Source organism: Eurytemora carolleeae, unplaced genomic scaffold (genome assembly GCF_000591075.1).
Source record: "Eurytemora carolleeae unplaced genomic scaffold, Eaff_2.0 scaffold608, whole genome shotgun sequence".
In the NCBI taxonomy this organism is placed as follows: Eukaryota; Metazoa; Arthropoda; class Copepoda; order Calanoida; family Temoridae; genus Eurytemora; species Eurytemora carolleeae.
This window is the reverse complement of record NW_019396527.1, coordinates 216,246-228,832: the sequence shown is the minus strand read 5'-3', so window position 1 is coordinate 228,832 and position 12,587 is coordinate 216,246. Positions and strand designations below refer to the sequence as shown.

General features: G+C 32.5%; 1 protein-coding gene across 1 annotated transcript; it reads left to right on the top strand.

The window, feature by feature from the left end:
- The first annotated feature begins 4,950 nt into the window (after positions 1-4,950).
- LOC111704901 (nuclear receptor subfamily 4 group A member 1) lies at positions 4,951-8,017 on the top strand. Its single transcript, XM_023477289.1, has 5 exons — positions 4,951-5,504; positions 5,971-6,108; positions 6,498-6,736; positions 6,913-7,093; positions 7,597-8,017. The coding sequence occupies exons 1-5, from the start codon at positions 5,032-5,034 to the stop codon at positions 7,880-7,882; spliced, it is 1,317 nt and encodes a 438-aa protein (XP_023333057.1). The 5' UTR covers positions 4,951-5,031; the 3' UTR covers positions 7,883-8,017.
- The last annotated feature ends 4,570 nt before the right edge of the window (positions 8,018-12,587 follow it).

Sequence of the window (12,587 nt, the reverse complement as noted above, 5' to 3'; positions counted from 1 at the left end):
TTAACAATGTATGATGTATAAAAAGAGAAAATGTTCACAATTGAAATAGAAGATAGGCGCGAAGTGACCTGAAAGCCTAGCATGCTCTTTAAGGTCTAAATATTTTCATAAACCTGAAGTCCAGATAATGAACTAATTTCTAAAAATAATTATCAATTTATTTCCTTCTAATCATACATTTATGTTGTGTATTCTATCCTTTTATCCTTCTTATCCTTCTATCCTTCTATCCTTCTGTCCACCTATCCTTCTATCCATCCATCCATCCATCCATCCATCCACCTATCCACCTATCCACCTATCCACCTACCCTTCTATCTATCTATCCATCTATCCACCTATCCTTCTATCTTTCTATCCTTCTATCCTTCTATCCATCTATCCTTTTATCCTCCTATTCTTGTATTTTTCTGTCCTTCTATCCTTCTATCCTTCTACCCTTCTATCCTCCTATCCTTCTATCCTTATATCCATCTATCCTTCTATCCTTCTATCCTTCTATTCTTCTATCCTTCTATCCTTCTATCCTTCTATCCTTCTATCCTTCTATACTCCTATCCTGAGTACAATGAACTCTGTAGAATGATATTAAGTGCACTTTACTGCAAATTCTGAGTTATTAAATCCCTTTCATGCCTTTACCTTGCACAATTTTCAGTTGTAACTTAAACATGGAGTTCTAAAGGGACTACAGATGAATTTTATCTATGTTACCTTGTACACAATGAATCTGAGATGCATGCTTATAGACAACAGACAACAGACAACAGACAACAGACAACAGCCATGTTTGCTTTAATTCTGCAATATTCTGACCAAAGACATTCACTAAAACGATTTTTAAAAACGATTACAAAATCGATTTTCATTTTGAAAAATCGTTTTGAGTAATATCTTTGATAACAGAAAAAATTCGCATAGTGTAAGTGTAAGCAAACTTATCAAGAATACAATTTAATCAACATCTTAGTGAAACACTTGCAACGTCAAAAAAAAACCTAAACGAAACTAAACAAATGCTTAGCTGTATTTATAATTACATACATCATTCAGTTTTAGAGAACAGTTATCGTTCTCTATATTTTCATGAATGCAAAAAAAGTTTTCTGAAAAATGTGTCACAATTTAAATATTGTAAAAAAATTTGTTCATCTATGATGATTCTTTTCAAATAATTTATTTTTCTACAGAGCCATCGTAAGAATTTATAGAATGTCGTCTTGACATTTTTTTAATGGGTTTTTATACTTTTATACCTAAATCTCAGTAATTGTAAAAATAAATAAGTAGCCACGAAATACGAAGAAACAGTTTTGAAAAGCTCGATCCAATAATTCAATTTAAAAATAGCATTACATTATTCATAGGTTCAGACAATTAACATTTTATAAATTCTTTCGATATCTAAGAAGTTCTGGTTTAAACTGTATATTTCATGTATTCAAAAATAAATTCTAACAATGTGTCACAATTCATAAACTATGAAAATTTTGTTTATCTAGGAGAATACGTATATAGATGTTAATATTATTCTCAAGTACACCAATTGTGGTGGGAAAATTATTTGCTTTGCTACAGGGTGTCCCACGAAACATGACAGTTGGTAAATAGTTTTGAATGTCGTCTTCCATACACTGTATTATATATTAAAGGCTGTTTGCAGTTTGTTTCGTTTAAAAAATCTTTTGCTCAAATATGTTTTACTTTGAACTTAATTGTACTATGCTATAACTCCTACATAATATTTTTATAATTGTCTTTGGTAAATTAAACAACTTAACAAATTATGGAAGAAGACATTCTAAATTATCTACCAACTGTCATGTTTCGTGGGACACCCCATGTATTACATTTGGTAAAATGCCATTATTTGTAAAAAATGGTAACGCGCATAAATATTACTTTCAAGCGGCATTTTTAATAGTCTAGAGAGTCTAAAAATGTGGTTTCTATCCTGAGTACAATGAACTCTGTAGAATGATATTAAGTGCACTTTACTGCAAATTCTGAGTTATTAAATCCCTTTCATGCCTTTACCTTGCACAATTTTCAGTTGTAACTTAAACATGGAGTTCTAAAGGGACTACAGATGAATTTTATCTATGTTACCTTGTACACAATGAATCTGAGATGCATGCTTATAGACAACAGACAACAGACAACAGACAACAGACAACAGCCATGTTTGCTTTAATTCTGCAATATTCTGACCAAAGACATTCACTAAAACGATTTTTAAAAACGATTACAAAATCGATTTTCATTTTGAAAAATCGTTTTGAGTAATATCTTTGATAACAGAAAAAATTCGCATAGTGTAAGTGTAAGCAAACTTATCAAGAATACAATTTAATCAACATCTTAGTGAAACACTTGCAACGTCAAAAAAAAACCTAAACGAAACTAAACAAATGCTTAGCTGTATTTATAATTACATACATCATTCAGTTTTAGAGAACAGTTATCGTTCTCTATATTTTCATGAATGCAAAAAAAGTTTTCTGAAAAATGTGTCACAATTTAAATATTGTAAAAAAATTTGTTCATCTATGATGATTCTTTTCAAATAATTTATTTTTCTACAGAGCCATCGTAAGAATTTATAGAATGTCGTCTTGACATTTTTTTAATGGGTTTTTATACTTTTATACCTAAATCTCAGTAATTGTAAAAATAAATAAGTAGCCACGAAATACGAAGAAACAGTTTTGAAAAGCTCGATCCAATAATTCAATTTAAAAATAGCATTACATTATTCATAGGTTCAGACAATTAACATTTTATAAATTCTTTCGATATCTAAGAAGTTCTGGTTTAAACTGTATATTTCATGTATTCAAAAATAAATTCTAACAATGTGTCACAATTCATAAACTATGAAAATTTTGTTTATCTAGGAGAATACGTATATAGATGTTAATATTATTCTCAAGTACACCAATTGTGGTGGGAAAATTATTTGCTTTGCTACAGGGTGTCCCACGAAACATGACAGTTGGTAAATAGTTTTGAATGTCGTCTTCCATACACTGTATTATATATTAAAAGCTGTTTGCAGTTTGTTTCGTTTAAAAAATCTTTTGCTCAAATATGTTTTACTTTGAACTTAATTGTACTATGCTATAACTCCTACATAATATTTTTATAATTGTCTTTGGTAAATTAAACAACTTAACAAATTATGGAAGAAGACATTCTAAATTATCTACCAACTGTCATGTTTCGTGGGACACCCCATGTATTACATTTGGTAAAATGCCATTATTTGTAAAAAATGGTAACGCGCATAAATATTACTTTCATGCGGCATTTTTAATAGTCTAGAGAGTCTAAAAATGTGGTTTCCCAATTTTAAATCTTCAACATTGACGGAGATATTGACAAATTTAATTTTATGAAATAAATCAACATTTTTATAATACATAATATCTAATATCTCTGTAAATTTTTAAGACACCGGCAGGTAGACACGGTTATATCTTTCTCTATGCATTTAATAATTAAAATCAAAGACGACTTTCAAGTCGTCTCTCAAATCTCAATATAGACTTTTTGCATTATATAGGAAAACCATTATAATAAAAAGATTAAAAAACCGGCTGAGCAGTGCTGAAAGTAAAAATGATAATTTTAAAAATTCAAGCCTTTTTTCTTTTTATGCTCTCAGTTCTAAATGAGAAAAGTAAAATAAAGAATTTCCCAGAAAGGATGAGACTGTAAAGACTACCTGAAATTCTTTAAATATGACGATCCAGTGGGTAAATTAAGTTTTGAAGATAGTATTTTTATTGCCTCTTAAATGATTTCGCAAAGAAAGAAAGAAGTTTACAGTTGCAGAGAATCATAAATGTTAGGAAAAAGACAGATAATTAAAATCCGTACAGTCGTCTCTGAAGCCTCATCCGTTGTAGGTAACCATGAATCTAAATTCTAGGGGAGGGTAAGGCTGGGCAAAGTTCCGTTAACGAAATGGAGGTTTTCGAAAATTGACGGAAGAATGAACGTCAAAACCGTTAATTTTTAGATCGTTAACGAAACGGATTAGCCGTTTTTAAAAGAAAAAAATTACGATTGAAAATGAAAACTAAAGGGATGGGTTTTTAAAAACGGCAACTTTTTTTTTTTGGGGGGGGTCNATATACAATTTGTCACTGAATTCCCATGTATTTTGGGACACCCTGTACTTGGTAAGTATAGGAGTCAGATGACATTGCTCATCATCTTTTTTTGAAAATGTCTGGCGAGACTCTTCTTTTTTATCCAGTAGCAGATTATGCTTTACCTTTCACCATTGAATTTTGTCATTTTTATTTAAACAAAATAACATTTTCTGGAAGAAAAATTGGAATACGATATTTTAATTTATCTCGTCTAGATCAGATGACTATTTAATTGATAATGGCTCTTGATTACTGCAAAGCACGTTTTATAACTTTATTATGATAAAAAAGGGGAGAAACCATGTTTTTTCGCATTATTATATTTACGGAAAAAAAACTAAGTAACGAAAATAACTTAGATGCAAAAACTATATTAATTCTTTACAACTTTTACCCCTTGATTTATCTAACATTTTCTCATATTTTTTCGTCTTTACACTTTACAGGAATTACGTAAACAAATGTATTTTTACTGTCGTATTTTGCTGCAACGCCCGGCCCCCTCTCTCCCTACCAGCTCCACTCCCTTATACCACCCACATTATCATCAAAATCGGTACGATGGCAGGGGACCCGATCACTTTTCGTCGCTTTTTTACCCCCCCCCCCCCCCCTCCTCCCACCTGTCAATGCGCACGCCACTACTATGCAAACCTCATCCATCGTGGTTTGACCGACATGGTCCAAGTCTGACCCGCGGGGACAGCACAGGAAAAGGGGGGGGGAGGGGCGAATTCAATATTTCGTCGCTTATTTTGATATGAAATATTGACCATTAAGTTTCCGGTCATCTTGGAGACTCAAGTGGGTTCAGTTTAGCTCCGATAGCCTTGGATACTATTGATCAGAAAACTGAGAAGCTAGTTCCAGTATGGATGAGTTAATTAGGTTTACGAATAACTTAAAACCCATTTCTCCGGAGTCACTGAAGAGCCTTTTCCCCGAAAAAGACCTTAAAAATATCCGGGATCTGAAACATTTTCCGGCCTTATCTCAGATCAGTCCTGGATTCATTCTAGAATACAAACTGGAGATCAGTCCTGGATATTCTCCGGAGTTCAAGGTAGAATATCCTCCCGGGAATCCTGGTTTCAATTCTAAGTTCCTAACCCCTAAACTCAATCGTGATATCGTTCCAGCTAAAAGGTTGGAAAGTGCCTTTGGTTCATCCTTATCTCGGGTATCTCCCGATGCAAAGCCAAGCCTTGTGATTAAGGAAGAGCCAATATCTGAGCCTTTAAAACCAAGAAGAAAGGGTTCCAGGTCTAAGGATATCCTGGAGACAGGCCAAGGGAAGAGAAGCTGCAGGATATGTGGAGAACAGGCAACGGGAACACATTACAAGTAACTTTTTACTTTAATCACTTTGTATTTTCTCTACCCTATTCATTTATTGGGGCCATTTTATCGTCCCGTCTTGTCCCTTTATTGCTACTGTTGTATGTCCCAATATGGAAAACCGTCTTTCAGATGTTTTTAATATCTTCATTAAATATAAAACTACCAGGTCATGGTTGGGTTTGGATTCATTAAATATAAAACTACCAGGTCATGGTTGGGTTTGGATTTAAAAACATGTCTCAAACGATTTCTGATCTATTGGGTGCAATTGATTTGAATTAATCGCTTCGAAAATAAAGTTATATGATCATAGTTAATCATAGTTTTTTAGCGGAAAATTATGTTCAAATCTTTAAAAGTTGTTTATTTTATTTTAGAACTTAAAATAGTTTATTTGAATCACCTTTCTTTATTTATCTTTTATTAAACAATGAAAGGTTTTCATCAAGAGGATTCAACTTGTATTTAGAGTGCTGGCCTGTGAGGGATGTAAGAGTTTCTGGAAGCGAACCATACAACGTGGAGCTTCTCACCTGTATAGGTGTAGAGCTGGAACCCTAGACTGTCCAGTATATACAGGCACCCGGAGCAGATGCCAACAATGCAGGTTACAAACAAACTGATTACTCGGCACAAACTCGAAACCTTCTCATCCTTATATTTTTGCAACATGCTGTCGTAGATCAATATTTTAAACTAAAAATTTGGCTTAATCAAATGGTCATAGTTTGAAATACCGAAGATTTACAACGATCGGTTGAAAAGGATTAGAAAATTAGAGATTATGGCAAGTAATCAATCCACTAGAAAAAATTTAAATAAGGGAAAAGATATCAATTTTTCCCAGTAATCTTTTTTTCAACAAGATAAATAAACGAATAAAAATGGGCTGTAAGAAAAATTTTTTTGAATTTTTTCATGGCTGTTTCTTAAATTCAACAGTTCTCAACTTTATCCTTTTTATTCTGAATTGTTGGTAACTGATGGTTTCTCCAGGTACCTAGCATGTGTAAGAGCAGGGATGGTGGCAGACCGTGTTATGTCGGATAAAGAACGGAAACTACGACAGAGACTGGTTGTGCAGAAGACGGAGAAACGGAAACGGGACGGAGATATCCCGTCTCCGCCAGAGCTGAAGACGGAGGGTATAATCCGCCTTCATGATCAAGAAACCTTGGTCATGTTTCATATAATTTACAACAAAGTATTCGGGTTCACTCCCAAAGATAATTTCGGTAAGGACCATAGAAAATTCCATTGAAAATTTCAAATTTTATAAATGTTACAGATACACCTGATGGAAACAAAATTATTCCTAACTAGCTCTTAGTTAATCAATGATTCATCCTTTTCCTCTTTTATTCGTTGCCAACTTTCATCTCTGTACGAATTCGTATTCTAGTTATTTTAGGAGAGTATAAAAACAGTTTGATTTTCATTCGTGAACTTTACAAACTCTTTAACATTGAACAAGAGAGAGGTTTGGGTCATATTGATCCTGCAGCTCAGAACCAGGTTTTCTTTATGCGTCTAGCATTCACTAGAGATCTAAACCAGCTCCGGGTCTTCCCTCCACTACACAAGATCTCCAAGTAAGTATCTTTATCTACAGGGTGTCCCAAAAAACATGGGAATTCAGTGACTAATTCGATATCGTCTTTATTATGAATTAGCACTGTAATACCTAATTTCAAAAGCCATAATATAATTATGTCTGCTAGAGTTTAATTTATGAAAACTGTAAATGACTGTAAAGATCTGTCAATAATGTATCCGCAAGATGAACGTGAAGACGGTCATGTTTACTCTGTTTGTATACTGTAATTTTCTTGTTTTATACAACCGTATGCAGTCAAAGCATAAACAAACAAAATGTGAACATAGCAGACGAAACTCTTACAGATTACAGCTTTCTCAGTATACTAAATCAAAGGATTATTTCAAAAGACGATATCGAATTCGTCACTGAATTCCCATGTTTATTGGGACACCCTGTATTTTAATCTACAAAACCGCTCAGAATGATATCGAGTGTTTAAAACTTGTCCTCAGAACTCCATGATTTCGCAACAAATCTTACCATTAATTTGTTCAGATTTCTGCAGAGTAGGAGATTTGGAATAGTAGAGTTTGTTCAATGTGTCAGTTTAGCGGTCACTCGGCCCCGCCTCTCCTGGCCAAACAAACGGAGGGGTCAACTCACAGCGGCTTGGAAAGCGGTAACAAGAGTGGTTGAAACTCAGTATCCCACTGGAGAACCTACTCGGAACATAGGGTTCGGAACCCTGATTCAATTCGTGCATATGAGTGCTTACATCTCCAATATGTTGGAGATAACCCAGGTTCTAAACTACCTCGGAGTGTCTCCAAGATTGGCGTAGAGCAGAGATTTATCCGATATCTGTAAAACATTTTATTTATCCTGTCTAGGATTGATCATGCAGTAAATACCACAGAAATATAGTTGAATTTTTCTGTATAATAACGGAAATTGTAAATAAAATAATATAATTTAACATAATGAATAGTTTCATTTTTAATACTCATCATCCTACAAATCTAAAGTTTTCATTTTTTAATGCTCATTATCCTACAAACCTAAAAGTTTTCATTTTTCAAATCTCATCATCCTACAAACCTAAAAGTTTTCATTTTTTAATGCTCATCATCCTACAAACCTAAAAGTTTTCATTTTTTAATGCTCATCATCCTACAAACTTAAAAGTTTTCATTTTTTAATACTCATCATCCTACAAACCTAAAGTTTTTATTTTTTGATGCTCATCATCTTACAAACCTAAAAGTTTTCATATTGGTTTGTATATTAACTCACCTCATCCTAAAAGTGACTAAATGCAGGGTGTCCCACGGGCTGCGAAACATGATAGTTGGTGAAAAGTTTTGAATGTCTTCTTTCATATACTGTATTAGATATTGAAGAATTTTTGTAGTTCATTTTGTTAAAAAAAATCTCTTACTCAAATATATTTTTCGTTGAAATTAATTTTACTTTATGATATGACTCCCATACAATATTTTATATTATTCTCTTTGGAATCAAACAATTTAACAAATAATGGAAGAAGACATTTTAAACCATTCACCAACTGTCGTGTTTTGTGGGACACCCTGTACTAATGTGGGCCAAACTTGTAGTTGGAAGACGACATTTCATGTCCCAAGTATTTTAGAATAATATTGCGGGGCCCTTATAGTCTGTTAGTACTGAGTGTACTGAGTGTACAGTACTAAATTAACTGGACTCCATTTGTTTACAGACTTCTAGCACTTCTTGTGTGAAATTACGAAATACATAGTAAATGTTAAAACACGATAGCACAAAAACTATAATACAGTGCTTATATACAGATTAGTGTAACATACCTGATGTGCATTATGCATAATTGTTATCGAAAATTCATAATTTCTTATGATACAAATAAGCAAAGCTGTACAGAGAGAAACAAACACCTCAGATTGTTATATCCAGAATCTGCATTAAAAGGGATTTTAATAGTTAGTGACAAGAAATTAACAACAGATTTCTTTATTAGGCCCATCTTAAGTGAAGAAAATAACATTATTGTGTAATGAATTTCTTGACCAGACGATTGTTATTAACTTTTAGTAATTTTTCTACCAGTGTTCAGTTTTCAACTTTTTAATTTGAAACGAACATCTGCATGCATAGAGAATAGAATATATAGAGAGGAATTTAATGGAAAAAAGTGTAAAACGGCCATTTTGTTGTACTGTTTCCATACTGCAGGTGTACTTCACATATTTATGCTATATAACCTTTTGGGCCCTGGAATATCATTTTATTGAAAATCTAAAATTATTGTTAAAAGAAAACCAAATTATGAAATAGGCTGGTTTCATAATTGACCAATGATCATTTCACACAGACTCTATGCCTTCCACTTTACAAACGATGATTTTCCTTTATAACTATAAATCAAATGATGTTTTTATTCAACTAATTCATTATAAAGTTTATTTAACAGTTTAAAAAATTCGAAATTGAAATGGATAGTCTAGGGAACATACTGTATTAATGTACTCTACTTCATATAATTTGTGAACATTTACATGATTTGTACACTTTGAACTCCCTTTCAGGCTGAAAGGGACTGGAAAAATTCATACTGAGAGATTCTTTTAATTCCTCTCTATATATTGTATTCTCTATGTCTGCATGATTAAAAATTAAATGAATATATTCTTATATTAAATGCTTTGTTTTCTACTTCAAATTCTAATTTACGTGCTTGTTGTGGACGGGGTGGAAGGCCAACCACAACAATTTCTCGTCCAAGCCACCTCGAAATCCTCGGTCTTTCAATATTTTTTTTTAAGTGTCTAATCCTCCCAGATAAAACTATTTTTAAAGAATCGGGCCACAGTAGGGCATAAATAAGATATCAAATTTTTGTAAATCGAAAAAACAGTTTTATTTTAATTAAAGATTTAAGGTTTAATGTCTTTAAAACTATTCATCTTTTTTATGCGCATTTTCATATTTTCCTGATGTAGAATGCCGCAAATAATTCCGAGTTTATAGAAATTCAATTAATCTTTTTGTTAACTATAAACCATAGAATTTTTACGGGTGGTTCCATGGGGAAAATTATAGGCAGATTATGCCGAATATTTTGTCATTTATATTATTATATCGCGAAGGTTAGGCATTACGGAGGCAGAAGAGATTCAAGTTTTATCAAAATAAAGTTTGACCTCATTCTCATGGGTTTGAAGATTCCAACATGATATAATCATTAATTGCTATACATTTAGTCCATCTTTATTTTATGCCCTAATGTGGCCCGATTTTTTAAAAATAGTTTTATCTTCAAGAATTGGAAACTTTTTAACACAAAATAATCGAAGAACGAGGATTCTGAGGTGGCTCGGACGAGAAAATGAGGAGAATGTGGCTCGGACGAGAAATTGTTGCAGCTGGCCTTCTTCCCCTTGTTTTGGTTTGGGATAAAGTCTTCAACTTGTGACGTTTTCATGAAACAAAGTTAATTGTTTGAATTTCAGAAGCTAAATTTGTCAGATTGAAGCTTCTTGAAGTGAGTTAAAAGATATCAAGATAACAATGTTTAACATGGTACAATTTCCTAAGCTAAGAAAGAAACTTTAGTGCATATTATGTTTAATGAGAGTTTTTTTCAAACCCTTAAATTTCAAGTTTTTTTGTAACGACGACATTTATAGTTTCTAGTTCTTACATAAGAAAATGGGCACCGAAAAAATAATTTGAAAATTTTACCAAACCAAATAATTCCAGATGACCCAACTGGTCGTCTTTATTCTGTCTTTTCCACTTTAGTATTATTCACTTTGCATCATCCTATTCCTACCAAACCTTCTAGGTTTATTGGATTGAATAATAGATTGTTTAATATATCTCCTCTTCATACCAAACCTTCTAGGTTTATAGGATTTAATATTGTTAAATAACTCTCCTCTTCATACCAAACCTTCTAGGTTTATAGGATTGAATACTAGTTTATTTAATAACTCTCCCACTCCTACCAAACCTTCTAGGTTTATAAGATTTAATATTAGTTTATTTAATAACTCTCCCCATCCTACCTTATGATTTAATATTAGTTTATTTAATAACTCTCCCTATCCTACCAAACCTTGTAGGTTTGTAGGATTTAATATTAGTTTGTCAATAACTCGCATAATCCTACCTAACCTTGTAGGTTTGAAGGATTTAATATTAGATTGTTTAATAACTCTCATTATCCTACCCAACCTTCTAGATTTGTAGGATTTAATATTAGTTTGTCAATAACTCGCATAATCCTACCTAACCTTGTAGGTTTGAATGATTTAATATTAGATTGTTTGATAACTCTCCTTATCCTACCAAACCTTTTAGGTTTGTAGGATTTAATATTAGTTTGTTTAATAACTTTCCTTATCCTACCAAACCTTTTCCTTCTTTCCCCAATATTCTGATCCTATTAATGTAATCCCTGTATTAGGAATGAGTTTGTCAGGAACTGTTGTCTCTGCTCTCCTGATCTCCACGAACCCAACCTTCTCCTATTTATAGTGTCAGAAGTTCAACCCTGAGAACAATATCCGAACCTTACAATTCATCTCATAATTCATGGAACCTGTAAACTCTAAACATGGATCAGGGGCTAGGGTGTCTAATATTAAAAACTTTATTTTGACTAACTAGAAGTAACTACCAATGGTTTTTAATTTGTTATAAAGTACTAGCTAAGATAATATAAGACCAAAATAGATAACAAATTGTCAGGTTAATTATAGTTGTTAACTATCAAAATCTTTAGTTACCAGATTATTAGAATTACAAAATTGTCAGGTTACTAAAAAATGGTTATCAAATTGTCAGGTTACCAAATTGTCTGGTTACTAAACGGATGGTTATCAAATTGTTAGTTACCAAACTGTCAGGCTACCAAATTATCTGGTTACAAAATTGATAAGTTACCAAATTTTTTTTAGGTTACCAAATTGTTAGTTACCAAATTGCAGTATACTAAAATTGTAAGTTACGAAATTTTCAGGTTTATTTTCAAATTGTTACCAAATTGTAAGTTGCCAGATTATTTGTTACCCAATTGTTAAGCTTCTAAACTGTTGGTTACCAAATATTCAGTTACCAATTTTGAGGCTACAAAATTGTCAGGCTACTAAACTGGTGGTTACCAAATTGTAAGTTATCAAATTTTCAGGTTACCAAATTGTGTGTTACCAAATTGTCAGACTACTAAACTTATGGTTACCAAATTGTAAGTTACCAAATTTTTATGTTACCAAATTGTTGGTTACCAGATTATTAGTTACCAAACTGTTAGTTACCAAATTGTCAGGTTACCAAACTGTTAGTTACCAAATTATTAGTTAACACACTTTTAGTTATCAAATGTTAGTTATTAAATTGTTAGTTATCGAATTGTTAGTTCCGTACAGTCGTCTCTAAATTATTTTCCTGTGAAGGTAACTCAGTTGAAAAGTAACGATACAAAATGCTAAGGATGGCATGGTGTGGTGGCTCACGATGGTGGGGCAGGAATAGGGAGGGGGGGGGGG

Bases quoted from the DNA above. Each gene is read 5' to 3' on its own strand.
- LOC111704901 (XM_023477289.1), top strand. From the start codon at position 5,032: ATGGATGAGTTAATTAGGTTTACGAATAACTTAAAACCCATTTCTCCG. The intron at 6,109-6,497 runs GTTACAAACAAA...TGGTTTCTCCAG, and splicing joins AGCAGATGCCAACAATGCAG to GTACCTAGCATGTGTAAGAG. The intron at 7,094-7,596 runs GTAAGTATCTTT...TAATTTGTTCAG, and splicing joins CCACTACACAAGATCTCCAA to ATTTCTGCAGAGTAGGAGAT.